This window comes from Camelina sativa, chromosome 14 (genome assembly GCF_030686135.1).
Source record: "Camelina sativa cultivar CO46 ecotype springtype chromosome 14, ASM3068613v1".
Lineage (NCBI taxonomy): Eukaryota > Viridiplantae > Streptophyta > Magnoliopsida > Brassicales > Brassicaceae > Camelina > Camelina sativa.
The window spans coordinates 10,969,877-10,987,067 of NC_141893.1; the positions used below are offsets into that span (position 1 = coordinate 10,969,877).

At 32.4% G+C, this 17,191-nt stretch overlaps 2 protein-coding genes and 1 long non-coding RNA gene across 3 annotated transcripts; 2 read left to right on the forward strand and 1 right to left on the reverse strand.

The window, feature by feature from the left end:
• Nucleotides 1-6,233: 6,233 nt before the first annotated feature.
• Nucleotides 6,234-7,373, reverse strand: LOC147928042 (uncharacterized). Its single transcript, XR_015579145.1, has 3 exons — nucleotides 6,837-7,373; nucleotides 6,551-6,675; nucleotides 6,234-6,412 (listed from the first exon to the last, which is right to left on the reverse strand). It is a non-coding gene; the product is annotated as an uncharacterized LOC147928042 (long non-coding RNA).
• Nucleotides 7,374-9,249: 1,876 nt separating this feature from the next.
• Nucleotides 9,250-10,278, forward strand: LOC147928043 (uncharacterized). Its single transcript, XM_087485992.1, has one exon. The coding sequence runs from the start codon at nucleotides 9,250-9,252 to the stop codon at nucleotides 10,276-10,278; it is 1,029 nt and encodes a 342-aa protein (XP_087342118.1).
• A 3-nt stretch (nucleotides 10,279-10,281) lies between these two features.
• On the forward strand, nucleotides 10,282-10,822 carry LOC147928044 (uncharacterized). The gene is made up of 2 exons (XM_087485993.1): nucleotides 10,282-10,385; nucleotides 10,579-10,822. Exons 1-2 carry the CDS (start codon nucleotides 10,282-10,284, stop codon nucleotides 10,820-10,822), a joined length of 348 nt encoding a protein of 115 aa, XP_087342119.1.
• Nucleotides 10,823-17,191: the final 6,369 nt, after the last annotated feature.

Below are 17,191 nucleotides of genomic sequence, written 5' to 3' on the forward strand. Positions count from 1 at the left end.
CAAACAAAGAGAGTGGATTTTTAATTATTTTTTTTGCATTAAACTTTGTCTATAATTACCTCAACACAAGGGCACTATTCTTTAAAATTAAATTAAAATATCTGACAAAAAGAAAAACATATATAATTCTGCATTAAGGATCTCAATTCACAATTTCTACAACTAAAAATTAGAAAACAAGTGCATGCATTGAACCATGCAAAGCAGAATAACATGGCAACAATCTACTTTTTTTTTGGTTTCCTAATGTTCGCAATAATCAACTTTACATTGATTAAATTGTGAGAAGAATTTAAAGTAACGAACTAGAAATTTACTATACAAATACAAGGTTCACCTCTATAGCACTAGCAAATGAATGGTTTTTGAGTTGTATGTGTGTCTTGCTGTCTTCTATATATATATATATATATATATATATATATATATATATATATATATAGTACTTTTGTAGCAGTAAGATATAAAACGTACAGTGATATTTAATGAAATAAAGACATGTCGATCAGAGAAAATTTATTGTAAATAAATTTTGAAGCAATTATAGTTAAAGTATTTAATTAGAAAAAGTTAATTTACAGAGTTTATCATTTTAATGTATTTTTTTTTGACAAATTTTAATGTATATTTTGTAAAAGCAATTTAAAATACAAATATTTTTAAGCATCTGTCAAAACTTGTTTAACCTAAAAGTTAACATTACATTTTTCACAATGTGGCAATTATTATTATAATTGTTTCACAAAAATACTTTAAATAAAAAACTTGTAAATATTATTTATTTGATATCAAACAAATAGACTAAAAGTTAAAAAATCTCTTTTGTTTGTAAAAGACTGACATGCTGAAAGTTAAAACTATGAAAATCATAAATCTTTTTTTTTTTTTTTGATTCAAGAATGTCATAAATCTTTAGTCTAAAGCACATATATATGGCTAGATATATATGTTAAAGTACGAGAACGGTATGTAAGAGCATAAAAGTAAACAAGACACAAGCTTTGTTAACGGGGTTCAGATAACCTACATCCCTGGGACCAAGTCCAAAATTCATTAACTAGAAGTAGAACTCCAACAATACCATCAACAGATCTCTCTATCTTATTAATGGAGCGACACCACATACCTTGTATGTATCTCTCAATAATACCTAAGACACGCACCACTTTGTGAAACACTCTCTTGGTATTTATAACAATGGCTCAACCCTAGAGTTGACAATTTTCCTATTCTAAACCGGTAAACTAACATATTTAGATAACTCCTAAATAGAATTAATCCTAATTCCATAACTCGGTAGGATTAGTATAGCTTGCACCTCAAGCTATCTTCAAGCTTATGCCAACATTCTCCTTCTTAAGCTTGGAATCTTTTTCTTCCAAATCTCTCATACCAATGAGATCCCTCATTTCTTTAAACACGTTTCTTCCGAGCGCTTTAGTCAAGATATCTACCTTTTCTTCACTTCCGGGAACATGCTCGACTTCCGCTTACCCATTCGCCACATATTTTCTTATATCTCTACAAAAACTCATTTTATTTCATGTTTGATTGATCCCCCTTTTGATGTCGTCGAACACTATTTTCATCACTATCTTCATCGCCTTCATTCTCCCATGCTTATATCAAACAAGATTCAACTTTTGAACCATCTTTAATACCCACAAGCATCATGTTCATTCCACAGAGACATAAATTTCGGAGTTCCAAAGCTGGCATGCTAGGTTCCCGTTTCTTCCTCTTCTTAACCTTCTTTCCCTTCACAGCTCTTTGACGAACTCACTTTTCAGCACAAGTTCCTCCAGGATCAAAGGATGCCAAAAATCAGATCTTATTAACTTCCTCGTGGCTGATCCCATTGGTCCCATCTTCTCCACTTGTTTCAGCTGCCAGCGGAAACGTGTTTATGAGGAAGATCCTTGACAATATAAGATCCTTACCGTCTAGAGACTTCACCTTAGTCTTTCTAGATGGTGTGATCGCTAGAGAAGGTAAGTTTACAATAAAACCTTTTTTAGTCTTCTTCATATGTCTGATCATAGTAACGTATGACAGAGTAATATTTTGTCTCAGAACCTGTCCTTCACTTTTTTTGGGCTATTATAGAGCTGAGTTTTTGAAATCTAAGATATTGACACCTTTTTCGATACTTTTTGGATACAAACCGAAACGTCATGACCTAAACGTTTGGTGCAACACTTAATATTGATGAAGGGCTTCTTGCAATGGCTACAACACTTTCTCACAACAACAACGATGTCTCCATATTGATCAAGTTTATAGCCAATACTTTCCCGCAACGATAATGTCTTAATTGTTGTTTGATCAAGCAAAAGCCATTGTTAAAGCTTCAACTGGTTTGTCTTATGTTATTGATCAATGCTTGTGTTCGGTTCTTTTAAAGCTTGAATTGGCTTGTGTTATGTGCTTTTGATTGTGTTCTGTTATTGATCAATGTTTGTGTTCTGTTCTTTAAAGCTTGAATCGGTTTGTTGGGCTGATCAATGTAATCTATGTGTTTCTACCTTCTGGTGTGAGGTTAATTGGAGCAATAGTGACAATGATATATGATTCATTGGGAGTACCTGAGGTCATACAAATGATAGTTGCTTCCATTTCACGCATGAGTCACGATAAATCATCAACCTAACATAGTTTTCCTAAGATATTAATACCATGGGCTTAGGGAGACGCTACTCTATGGAGTTTTTGGAGAGTTGCATGTATCTTGATGCAGCTCTTCCTCACATCAATGGAGATGGTGTGATCGCCAGAGAAAACGGTTTACAATAAAACCTCTTTTAGTCTCCTTCATATGTATGATTATAGTAACGTATGACAGAGTAGTATTTTGTCCAAGAACCATGTCCTTCACTTTTTTTGGGCTATTATAGAGCTGAGTTTTGTAAATCTAAGATATTGACACTCTTTTTGGATACTTTTTGGATACAAACCGAAAAGTCATGACCTAAACGTTTGGTGCAACACTTAATATTGGTGAAGGGATTCTTGCAATGGCTACAACACTTTCTCACAACAACAACGATGTCTCCATATTGATCAAGTATGTAGCCAATAATTTCCCGCAACGATAATGTCTTAATTGTTGTTTGATCAAGCAAAAGCCATTGTTAAAGCTTCAACTGGTTTGACTTATGTTATTGATCAATGCTTGTGTTTGGTTCTTTTAATGCTTGAATCGGCTTGTGTTATGTGCTTTTGTTTTTGTTATGTTATTGATCAATGCTTGTGTTCTGTTCTTTTAAAGCTTGAATCGCTTTGTTGGGCTGATCAATGTAATCTATGTGTTTCTGCCTTCTTGTGTGAGGTTAATTGGAGCAATGGCGACAATGATATCTGATTCATTGGGAGTACCTGAGGTCATACAAATGATAGTTGCTTCCATTTCACGCACGAGTCACGGTAAATCATCAACCTAACACTTTGTTATATTTTTGAATGCTTGTTAGATATTTGAAGGCATGTTGAATGCGTGTTCAGAATATAGCATACGAACTGATCTATTTTTCATAATGTAACTAATGGTAATGTTTAAGCAATTAAAGGTTCTAAGTAATGTTTTGGTATGTTTGATTTTGAATTTAGGAGCGAGATCATTTTTGTAAGACATCCTTATCTTTCTTTATCTATGTGTTGTAAGACTTCCCTTAAGAATTCTCTATGTTTTATCATGTAATACCAACCAATTTTTATCAAGTTTTACGAAGTAAAACAGCATAATTTCCCAAAGTTGTACCACGTTATTCAAAAGACGAAAATAATTTAAGATATTACTACCAAGTTATACCAAGTATGCCAAATAAAAATCAACACAACATAGTTTTCCTAAGATATTAATACCATGGGCTTAGGGAGACGCTACTCTATGGAGTTTTTGGAGAGTTGCATGTATCTTGATGCAGCTCTTCCTCACATCAATGGAGACGGTGTGTCTCTAGATGGTGTGATCGCCAGAGAAAACGGTTTACAATAAAACCTCTTTTAGTCTCCTTCATATGTATGATTATAGTAACGTATGACAGTGTAGTATTTTGTCCAAGAACCATGTCCTTCACTTTTTTTGGGCTATTATAGAGCTGAGTTTTGTAAATCTAAGATACTGACACTCTTTTTGGATACTTTTTGGATACAAACTGAAACGTCATGACGTAAACGTTAGGTGCAACACTTAATATTGATGAAGGGCTTCTTGCAATGGTTAAAATACTTTCTCACAACAACAACGATGTCTCCATATTGATCAAGAATGTAGCCAATACTTTCCCGCAACGATGATGTCTTAATTGTTGTTTAATCAAGCAAAAGCCATTGTTAAAGCTTCAACTGGTTTGTCTTATGTTATTGATCAATGCTTGTGTTTGGTTCTTTTAAAGCTTGAATCAGCTTGTGTTATGTGCTTTTGTTTGTGTTCTGTTATTGATCAATGCTTTGGTTCTGTTCTTTTAAAGCTTGAATCGCTTTGTTGGGCTGATCAATGTAATCTATGTGTTTCTACCTTCTTGTGTGAGGTTAATTGGAGCAATGACGACAATGATATCTGATTCATTGGGAGTACTTAAGGTCATACAAATGATAGCTGCTTCCATTTCACGCACGAGTCACGGTAAATCATCAACCTAACACTTTGTTATATTTTTGAATGCTTGTTAGATATTTGAAGGCCTGTTGAATGCGTGTTCAGAATATAACCTAAGAACTGATCTATTTTTCATAATGTAACTAATGGTAATGTTTAAGCAATTGAAGTTTCTAAGTAATTTTTTGGTGTGTTTGATTTTGAATTTAGGAGCGAGATCATTCTTGTAAGACATCCTTATCTTTCTTTATCTATGTGTTGTAAGACTTCCCTTAAGATTTCTCTATGTTTTATCATGTTTTACCAACCAATTTTTATCAAGTTTTACGAAGTAAAACAGCATAGTATTCCGAAGTTGTACCAAGTTACTCAAAAGACGAAAATAATTTAAGATATTACTACCAAGTTTTATTAAGTATGCCAAATAAAAATCAACACAACATAGTTTTCTTAAGATATTAATAACATGGGCTTAGGGAGATGCTACTCTATGGAGTTTTTAGAGAGTTGCATGTATCTTGAAGCAGCTCTTCCTCACATCAATGGAGATGCTGTGTCTCTAGATGATATGATCGCCAGATAAAATGGTTTACTATAAAACCTCTTTTAGTCTCTTTCATATGTCTGATTATAGTAACATATGACAGAGTAGTAGTTTGTCCAAGAACCATGTCCTTCACTTTTTTTGGGCTATTATAGAGCTGAGTTTTTGAAATCTAAGATATTGACACTCTTTTTGGATACTTTTTTGATACAAACCGAAACGTCATGACCTAAATGTTTGGTGCAACACTTTGATGAAGGGCTTCTTGCAATGGCTACAACACTTTCTCACACCAACAACGATGTCTCCATATTGATCAAGTATGTAGCCAATACTTTCCCGCAACGATAATGTTTTAATTGTTGTTTGATCAAGCAAAAGCCATTGTTAAAGCTTCAACTGGTTTGTTTGATGTTATTGATCAATGCTTGAGTGAAATGCTGAAGAGTATAAGACACATTCCTGGTATGGAGGAAGAAACAGAAATTTTAAATGAAAAACTGAAGGAGCGGACGGTAAAATACGGCTACGCTTTCAAAGACCATCAAGATGCGTACAAGCGTTTGTTCAAAGTAAGCAATTCTATGCCTCGAACATTTTTTTTTGTTGAAGTAAAACAGCATAGTTTTCCAAAGTTTTACCAAGTTAGTCAATAGACTTGATTCTCATAATTTATCTTGTCTGTTAACTATGTTTTATCAACCAAATTTTATCAAGCTTTACGAAGTAAATCAACATAGTATTCCAAAGTTTTATCAAGTTACTCAAAAGACGAAAAGAATGTAAGATTATTACTACCAAGTTTTACCAAGTATTTCAAATAAAAATCAACACAAAATAGTGTTCCTAAGATATTAAGTTTTACCAAGTTACTCAAAAAACGAAAATAATTTAAAATATTACTATCAAGTTTTACCAAGCTGATAGATATTAGTTTAGTTCTATTCTGTTAACACATATGTCTGATATAATAACCTTCAATTTTCTTGCATAGGGAAGAATGAGTGTGTCACTTCCCCCAAGCAGAGCTCATAACGTGGAAGAGACCCATGACGTGGGAGAAGACAAGCGGGAGTGAGGAATGTTGAAAAGTTTTTTAGAATATATAACAATCTATTTTGTATTTTTTAGAATAATTGCAGTGTTGCCAAATTTACATAAACATAATCATCAATTGGTAGGATTTTTTAAAAAGTATTTGGACATATGTCATCATCCGGTTGTGTCTAGCATCTCAACGGCAGCGAATCGGTTAAATAACTTGATCTTCTCTGTATCACCATTTTAAGATTTGTTGAATTACACGACTATATAATTGAGAAAAGATTGATATATATATAATAATGGCTAAATCTAATACATGACTCCCAAATGAAGAAAGAGAATGAATCACAAGCTACATCACCTACCCTCTAAGTTATACCAATCAGCGATCTCCAAACATTTTGGCAAGAATACATTGAAACCCGAAATCAAGTCTCGATGTTCTTTAAGCAGTTCCTTGACCTCTTCAATGCAAGCATTCCTATCAAGTCTACAATGAAATTATAAATCAAAATTAACTAGTTTTGTAAAAAAAAAAAAAAAAAAAAAAAAAAGAAAAAAAATTGTAGTGCAAGCTACCCTAAAATGAATCAAACTATGAATAAAAACCAAATATATTTTTTGTATCTTGCAAACATTATAGATATATACTGGTTTAAATTTCGTCATGATTGCTATAAAATCGTCATATTTATCATGCTCATCATGAAATATATTCTTCACAGCGCTTAGATATATGCATACGCATCATCTTTAGTTGCCTTCGGTTTACTTCGTCTTCCCACCATGACTACTTAAAGTCAGTCAAAACTTCATTTTCCAAACAAAAAAGTGGATTTTTAATTATTTTTTTGCATTGTCTATAATTATCTCAACACATGAGCACTATTCTGTAAAAGTAAGTTAAAATATTTGACAACAAAAAAAACATAATTCTGCATGATCTCAATTCACAATTTCTACAACTAAAAATTAGAAAATAAGTGCATGCAGTGAACCATGCATAGCACAATAACATGGCAACAATCTACTTTTTTTTTTCTTTTTTTTTTTTGGTTTTTTAATGTTGGCAATAATCAACTTTACGATGATTAAATTGTGAGAAGAGTTTAGAGGAACGAACTAGAAATTTTACTATACAAATACAAGGTTCACCTCTGTAACACTAGAAAATAAATGGTTTTGAGTTGTATGGGTGCATGTCTTATTGTCTTCTATATATATAGCACTTTTGTAGCAGTAAGATATCAAACATACAGTGATATTTAATGAAATAAAGACATGTGTATCATAGAAGATCTATTGCAATTAAATTTTGAAGCAATTATAGTTAAAGTATTTACTCCCTCTATATCATAAAGGATGATATTTTAGCATTTTTTCTTGTATCACAAAGATTGATTTTCTGTAATTTTTTTCAATTAATGCTAGGAACATTTTTTCTTGTATCACAAAGATTGATTTCAAGATTCATTAATGGAGAATTTTAAATTTTGATGAATTACTATTGGTTAATAGTAATGAGAAATATGTATTCATAAATAAAAAATGTATTTATAACTAAACATTAAACATTATCTTAATTTATGTGAAAATATCAAAAAATAATCCTTTCTACTATAGATGGGGTAATTAGAAAAATTGAATTTACAGATTTTCTTATTCTAATGTATATCTTGTAAAAGAAATTTAAAATATAGATATTTTTACATCTGTCAACATTACATTACATTTTTCACAATGTGGCAGTTATTATTATAATTTTTTTTTACAAAAAAACTTTAAATAAAAAAGACTTTTAAAAATTATTTATTTGATATCAAACAAATAGACTAAAAGTTAAATATGCACAAAGTGGATTAGTTCTTCATCTATGTGTTACTGTTGAGGATTTTTGTGTGATTATTAAGCAGGTATTTTTAGTAAACTCATTCTCTTATTCTTTCTAATATTGTTTTAGAAAAGTAACTGATTTGACGAATGTTTCTTTATCAGGGCCAACCTAGCTCTACTCCTTTTATTAAGAGTGTTACTGTTGTTACTCAGGTAACTTTTTACTTTAGAATTTTTAATTATTTCTTGCTTACAAAACCTTATAAAATCCATTGAAAACACTTGTAAAACATTTTAAATACTTTACATCTCCTTTCAGGATCAAACTAGCTCAAATTTGTTTGTTAGGAATGCTATAGATGTTTCTACTGCTACTCATACTCAGGTAACTTACAATGGCATAAATGTTTTAATTGCCTTTTCAACCCCTTTTAAAAATATTTGAAAACAGTTGTAAACCTTATTAAATCTTTTGAAATCACTTGTAAAACCTTTTAAACACTTGTACTTTCAGGGTCAACCAATACCAAATTCATATGTCGAGAGTGTTCCTCGTTTTTATTGTTCTCCTATTGCTTCTTCAAGTCAACATATTGGCTTCGATGATGATTTTACTGCTATTGCTACTCATACTCAGGTAACTTACAATGGCATTACCCCTTTTAAAACCTTTGGTAAATCCATTTAAACACTTTAAAAAACCTTTGAAAACAGTTGTAAACCTTATTAAATCCTTTGAAATCACTTGTAAAACCTTTTAAATACTTTACAAATCTTTTAAAAATTCATTGATTTGTACTTTCAGGCTCAACCAATACCAAATCCATATGTCGAGAGTGTTCCTTGTAACATGAAAACCTCTGGTTCTTCACACTAAACTGGTCTAATCGATGTTGATTCACTGTTTTGTGGGAAGTTATTCAAAGACAAAACATAAATGAGAAGTCAGATGCGGATGTATGCAATCAAGCATAGTTTTGAGTTTCATACTTTTAAGTCAGACAACAAGAGGTGTGTTTTTCATTGTATTGATGAAAAATGTAGTTGGAGGCTACGTGAAACTAAGGTTAAAGCATCAGATAGCTTTGTTGTTTGAAAGTATATTAGTTAGCACAGTTGTGACTCTGCTTTAAGGAATGTTAATCATCGCCAAGCATCTGCAAGGACTTTAGTTGGTTTGGTTAGTAACCATTTTGCAGGAGGAAAGCTTCCTCTCAGACCTAAATAGCTCATGGAAATTTTTAGGAATGACCATGGAGTTGGTGTCTCGTACTCAAAAGCATGGAGAGCTCAAGAACATGCATCAGAACTTGCTAGGGGTTTACCTGCTGATAGTTATGAGGTTTTACCGAGTTGGTTCCACATGATAGAAAAGAAGAATCCAGGTACTATCACTTACATCAAAGCTGATTCTGATAATAAGTTTAGATACGCTTTTCTGGCTTTTGGTGCATCAATTAGAGGTTTTAAGTTGATGAGAAAAGTTATTTCTATTGATGGCGCCCATTTGAAATCAAAATTTAAAGGGACTTTGCTTGCTGCATCAGCTAAGGATGGTAATTTTCAGTTATATCCTATTGCTTTTGCCGTTGTTGATTCTGAGAATGATGCATCATGGGATTGGTTATTGCGGTGTTTGAAGACTATTATTCCTGATGAAAATGATCTAATTTTCGTGTTTGGTCGGGCTTCTTCAATTGCAACTGCACTTTCAGTAAATTATGAACTTGCTAATCATGGGATCTGCACTTTCCACTTGCAAAAGAACCTGGAAACACGATTTAGAGCTTCTGCTTCTTTTCTTCCAATTGTTCATGATGCTTCAAGAGCTTACACTCTATATGATTTTGATTATTTGTTCAGTCAAATTTCCAATGGTAATCCGGAACTTGGAGAATATCTTTGGCAAGCTGATATTAGGAAATGGTCTCGTGCATATTCTCCTTCTAACCGGTACAACATCATGACATCTAATTGTGCCGAGTCCATTAACTCCTTGTTAAAGGAGACTCGCGAGTATCCAATTGTCTGCCTGTTTGAGACAATCAGGTCTATTTTGACTAGATGGTTTAATGAACGGCGTGAGGAGAGCTATCGACATCCATATGTTGTTACTCCAAATGTTGGGAATAAGATGAAAGCATCTTATAATAATACTACCCGCTGGCTTGAAGTTTGTCAAGTAAATGAAAATGTCTTTGAGGTTAACGCAGGTTTACAGACGTATGTGGTGAATTTGGACACAAGGAAATGCACATGATGTATGTTTGATATTGACAAATTCCCTTGTGCACATGGAATTTCTGCTGCCAAACATGTCAATCTCAATGAAAACATGTTTGTTGATGATTATCATTTCACTGAAAGGTTATAACTCTCTTCTTTAATTGGATTTTGAAAAGGTTGCTAAAGTAACAGATCCGACAGGTTTTAACAATGTTTTAAAAGGTTTTACAAGTTGTTTATAAATAGTTTTAAAAAGGTTTTACAATGTTTTACAAGGTTTTTCGAAGGTTTATCAAAGTTCTATAAGTCTTATCTTCGTCTTTTTGTTTTACAGATGGCGTTTAGGATATTCAGAGAGCATTCACCCAGTAGGTGATATGGAGTATTGGGAGATTCCAGAGAGTGTTAGTACTTCTATTCGGCCACCTTCTACTCGTATACCTAATGGCAGGCGAAAGAAAAAGAGAATAGCTAGTTCATGGGAGCATGGAAAGGCTAAGACAAATTCAAAACAATACAAATGCAGTAGGTGTGGTCAGTGTGGACACAACAAATCTAGTTGTGTAGCTGCTATCTAACTCTCTCTTTTTTAATTCAACTTGAATTTGTTCTTTTTAATAAAATATTTCAGTATGTGGTGTTGTAAACTCCATTTTCTTTGATTTTTTTTTCAGAATTTACTGATTTAAAACATTATAAACAAATTGTAATGCCTTTACAAAAGTAAGTCGTACTGTTTTAAATCATTATAAGCAACTTGTAAAACCTTTTAAAACCTGTTAAAACCATATATACACTCTTGTAAATCATATATACTCTTGTAAATCCGTTTAAAAACATTTCAAAAACTGTAAATTTCTTTAAAAAATTATATATACTTTTGTAAAACCGTTTAAAAACCTTAATTGATTGGCACTCAATCCATTACTTCTGTTCGGCTTTTCGGATTTAGTTTTTTTGGCCCACCCTCTGAAACGATACCAAACAGTCAATTGAAAACGTAATTGATTGGCACAGTTAGTAATGTTTATTACGAACATCGAAGGAGATAAATCAAGATACTACAAAGGATTTTCGCGGTTACCCCAAGCCTAGAGAGAAACAGCGCTCCACTTTTGATTTCGAATCGCTTAAGTTTCTTTTGTGGAAAACGATTGAAGGGGTATTATGCGAAGAGTCGCTTTCGAAACAACGAAGGGGTAAGAACTGAAGGGGTAAGATTTCAAAATGGCGAAGAGGCTCTTAAAACCGTAATTGTTTAAAGGGGTAATACGCGAAGCGTCGCTTTGGTTTACGAAAAGTACCACTTCGATTATAATTACGCGTTGAAGGGGTACTTTTTGTAAACCAAAGTGACGCTTCGCGTATTATAAATACTTTTTGCTCTTGACTTACACATCAAACCTTTGTCTCACGAAAACGTAAAAATCATCTCTCAGACTCCTCAATTTCTAATACCTTTTTCCTTCAATCCGTCAGAAATGTCGCAATTTTCTTCAACCCATCTAAGACATGCCTTGAAATCTTTGAACAAGGATCATTTGACAAACGTCACAGCAGGTAAACGCCTACATCTTCATATTAGTTTTGTTTTACTGTTAAGGATAAAAGAGATTGAGTGTGTTTGCCTTTTTGTTAGTAATTGTTGATGACAGTATTTTCAAATGGAAGGCTACTTTAATCGGACCGGTGAACCCCATATGAAGGGGGAGTGTTTAAAATGAGTATTCACTTTCCGTTTGATTACCCAAATAATCCCCCAAAGGTATTTGTTTTGATTATACTCCCTTTTATTTAGCAAGCTGTGTATTAGGACTCCTCTTTTTGCAGCCACTCAATAGTTTTTTAAATATAATTTCTTAATAATGCGGTTTGTTTCAAAACAAAATTTTTTCACCCAAACATATCAGAAAGAGGTGCTATATACCTAAGAGTGTTGAAGTCCACATATTGGCATCCCATGCCGATTATTTGGCTTTTCAAGACAATAGTGGAGAAGTTGATTGAACCAGAGCTTGATGATGAGGACTAGGTCGATAAAATTTTTGCCAACCTCTACAAAACCGATAGGGCAGGGTTTGAAGAGACGGCAAGAGAGATGACAAACCAATACGCTGGGAGAGCAAACTGAAATATGATCCTAAATAGTTCAAATCTATTTTTCAAATCTTGAATAATTCAACTTGTATTTGTTCTTTTTAATAAAATATTTCAGTCTGTTATGTTGTAAACTCCAATTTCAAACAATTTTTTTTCCAGATTTTACTGTTTTAAAATATTATAAACAACTTGTAAAGCCTTTTAAAAAAGCAAGTCGTATTGTTTTATATCATTATAAACAACTTATAAAACCTTTTAAAACTTTCTAAAAACCATATAAACTCTTTTAAAACATTATAAACAACCTGTAAAACCTTTTAAAAAAGCAAATTTTACTGTTTTAAAAATTTAGAAACAACTTGTAAAGCCTTTTAAAAAAGCAAGTTGTACTGTTTTATATCATTATAAACAACTTGTAAAACCTTTTAAAACTTTCTAAAAACCATATATACTCTTGTAAAACCAAACGTTTTATAGGATTAACACCATTTAAAAGGTTTTACAAGCGAAATGAAGTAACTTAACATTAAAAAGACAAATTTTTAAAATCTACTTGCAAACTAAACATTGAAATATTTTGCCATTTATTATTCTTCTTGATGCGATCACGTTTATATACCAGCAAGATGCAAACTTCCATAACCTATATATTTGCTAATTCTGCAAATTATGGATTTTTCTTGAAGTAATTGTCCCTGTACTCCTGCAAAAGAAAAGAAAAATTTAAGTTAATATTAAATAACAGTAAAATGTGCATTAAATCTAACAAAAGTCGATGTTCACTAACCTTTAATGTTGAAAACATTTGGGTACCAAGGTATCTCATTTGTGGAATAACATCTTTAGGAATTTTGTCAGGTTGAAGAATTAACATTGCCTTCCTTGCTACTTTACTTACATCTTCTTTAGTTTTCAAATCCATGAGAAAAACTTTTTCCCACTTATTTCCTGGCCAAAGATACTCCAATGTAGAACATCCAAATTTTGTTAGTATTAACGCCTATGATAACAAGTATATGATTTTTTCAAACTTACTTCATTTATTGACGAAAGCATATATTTGATGTCCCCGAGTATAGTCCAACGACTTATAACTGCCTCAATTTGTTTCATTTCTTTGTCACTTATAGTGTTCTCCTGCATAGAAGGTGTTTGCACTAATACAAACATAAAAAAATAAATATTATATCATTTTCAAAAGAGCAAATCATCTATAATAAAGAATTCAACAACTTACAACTGCTCATTTCTTGGCTGGTGTGTTCTTGTTGAGTGGGAGCTTCTTGTTGGCTTGGGTCTTCTTGTTGAGTGGGAGCTTCTTGTTGGCTTGGGTCTTCTTGTTGAGTGGGAGCTTCTTCTTGGCTTGGGTCTACATCAGTATCTGAAATATTAATACATTCTTCGTCATCCGATATAACAATGTACGCTTCTTGTTGGCTACATCATCAACACTGTTCGGCTTCTCATCCTGCATAAATAATTATATTTTTATTAACCATATGTAAATTATTTTCAAATATGTTTTTACAAGGTTTTTAAAATTAGTTGATCATATTCAAGTAACACATACCTTATCATTATTCATATCCTCCTCTTGTGGATCATTTTCATTAGTATCCTGGGTATTTTCTTCAGGAATAACACTTGGGTCCCCTCTCAAGTCAGTTTGTTTCTCATATTGATAATCTTGATTCTCTTCTTTAGGTACCTAGAAATGTTGTAAATTTTGTTTAATACTATTTAAAACACTATCAAAACCTTTGAAAACGATTATATGATTTTGTTAAAAACTCGTTTAAACACTTTTAAAACGATTTTAAAAGGAATTAAGTTTTTTTTTTCAAACCATTGAAAACCCTTTTAAAACCATTGTTAACACTTGTAAAACGATTTTATATGATTTTGTTAAAATGATTTTAAAAGGAATTAAGTTTTTTTTTTTCACTTACAAATTCACTTGGAGATGCTGGTACTTCCTCTTCTTCAAAATCGGTGGCAGAGGCTCGTACTTCCTCTTCTTGAAAGGCAGTTGCAGAGGCTGGTACTTCCTCTTCTTGAAAGACAGTTGCAGAGGCTGGTACTTCCTATTCTTGAAAAGCAGTTGCAGAGGCTGGTACTTCCTCTTCTTTAAAGGCAGTTGCAGAGGATGGTACTTCCTCTTCTTCAAATGCCCTTGATTCCCACTGTGGTGTTGCAGCAGCAGTAGTGATCCCCACAAGTTCTCCAGTCTCACTATTCTTTTGTGAATAAGTTGACATGTTTTTAAAATCATGTCAATTTTTCCAGTACAATATATTCTTTTTTTTTTGTTAGTTTGATTCAAGGATGGCCCAGCAGCTTCTCTCACATGCTTGTTTTGATTTTGTTCTCCTTTTTCAACTTGAATTCATCCTTGAATCCATTCCTCCTTAGTCATCCTAAAGCCTTGGATTACAAGTTTAATAACTTCATCAAAATCCTTGTCTTCATCATTCGGTGGCATAACCAAATGGCTATATTCATCGGGATCACCAACAATTGTTTTCACTTCAACCTGCAAAGATAAATCGATTCATATTATATCTCAAAAGTCTTATACATATATTGTAAAACCTTTTAAAACTCTTTTATAATTCTTGAAATTCCTTGTAAATCTATTGTAAAGTCTTGTAAACCAGTTTAAACACATTGTAAATCCATATTACGTTAATAACACTATTTTAAAAGATTTTACAATGTGTTTTAAAACTATTGGAAAACAAAAAAAATAGTTATAGAGAAGTATTAGTACCCTTCCAGCCTCAAGAACAAATTTTATTTCATTGAATTGTGGGGATTTTGTCATTTGTCATTGCAAGATCAGCGGGAGATATTAATTTTGGCTTGAAATGCTTTTCCTAACACCAAATTGTTCCCCTAACTGGCGAACTGAAGATAACGCCCAGATTTGGATTGCAAATGGAAAGCCAGTCATACCATACTGTATCTTTGCCAATGATCCCACAGTCATTTGTTTCACGCCTATCACTAATGATTCGTAAGCAATTTCACCCTAAGGATACTTGCAGAAATTATCAAAACTACTGGCTCTCTCCAAATTCTTTAAGGGAATTCGAACTACTGGATTTTGTGCTATCAATATCCCCTCCACTAGTAACAAAGCACCTAATCGAATTCTTTCATCAAGTTTCATGTCTTTTCCTTTAAATTCTAAAGTACGACGATGAAATTTGGAGGACATTTTATTATTCATCCACAAATATTTTTTCTATTTAATAGTACCTGATGGAACAGTACCTACCGGAAGACCTGTTGTAATGACGAATTCCCTTAGTGAAAATCGCATAGGTTGATCAGCAAATGCAAACCAGAGCTTGTTTTTCGTAGACAAAATCCTCATCTGTAATAAGTGGTGGACCAGTTGACTCGAGAAGTTGATTTCTTTCGGATTAACAAATTCTATAATTGGACCCAAGAAAGACTCCTCTAACTTCTTGAACTCATTTTTTTTTAATGTTTTCTTTACAGTTGTCAAAACAGCTTTCTCGGAAGAATATTTAGTTACTCTCTCTAATGTATCTCCCTTTGTGCCTGGCGTGATTAATCTTTTTGGGAAGAACAGTTTCTTCGCATAATCTTCAAAACTACTCATATCGCAAAACATGTCAACATTGTCTACAGAGAAGAACATATTCATGCCATTCACCCAAGATCCCTTTTAAACCCTTTCACATTCTTTTAAAATCCTTTTATAAATCCTATTTTAAAACCAATATATAACTTTTTAAAGACATTGATAAATTTCCAACCTTCGAATTCCGAATTCACCAAAACATCATAAAAATCAAATTGAAATAGAAATTGAAGTCAAAATTAAGTTCCGAACCAAAATTACAGATGGGAGAAGAAGAGACGATGAATTTGAAGAGAGGACTGAGAGGAAAAATGAGGGAGAAGAAGAGTTTGTAATTCGACGAAGAAAATGGCATTTTGAAGTCTTCGAGTACCCAATCAGCTGACGACTTCGTGTCTGCAATCCGACGAAATCAAGAACCCAATTGAAGCAAATACAGATTTGAGTGAATTTCGCGATTTTCAACCTCCCAGACGAGAACTGTACTTTTTGGAAGAGGAACAAGTGACTTTTTAGGATATATGATACATGGGGTTATATTTTTACAATTGACCTAGGCCTAGGGCTTTCACCCTTATAATAAAAAACATTGTAAAACCTTTTAAAATTTAAATTACGTTTTATAGTATTAACACCATTTAAAAGGTTTTACAAGCGTTTTAAAACGGATTTTAAAAGGTTTAAAAGTCTTTAGTTTTGGTATTTCAATGAATTTTATAGGATTTACAAGTGGTTTTTTAAAAGGTTTTTAAAAGGATTCGAAAAGGATAAACAACGTTTTTAAAATTCTTTGTAAATACCTAAACTTAAACGAAGTATATGCTAATTCTGCAAAGATGTCAAACAGTTATTTATTGAATAATCGAAAAGGAGTAACTTAACATTTTTCTAGAATAGTGTCACAGTAAAAACACAAAAAAATTAAATCTACTTGTAAACTAAACATTGAAATATCTTAGCCATTCATTATTGTTCTTGATGCAATAAACTAAAGCTCCATTCCTGCAATCACGTTTATATACCAACAAGATGCAAACTTCCATATCCTAGGTATTTGCTAATTTTGCAAAAATAATATAATTAATGTTAGAACCTATTAAAATAATTGCAATACCAACCAGTTAACCATTTAAAACTCTTGTAAACCCATTTAAAACCAGTTTAAATAACCATGTAAAAACCTACACTGACCTGCAAAGATGTCAACCGCCATTTTCTGCTGTAAATCACCAAT

Bases quoted from the DNA above. Each gene is read 5' to 3' on its own strand.
- LOC147928044 (XM_087485993.1), top strand. From the start codon at position 10,282: ATGTTTGATATTGACAAATTCCCTTGTGCACATGGAATTTCTGCTGCC. The intron at 10,386-10,578 runs GTTATAACTCTC...TTTGTTTTACAG, and splicing joins GATTATCATTTCACTGAAAG to ATGGCGTTTAGGATATTCAG.
- LOC147928043 (XM_087485992.1), top strand. From the start codon at position 9,250: ATGGAAATTTTTAGGAATGACCATGGAGTTGGTGTCTCGTACTCAAAA.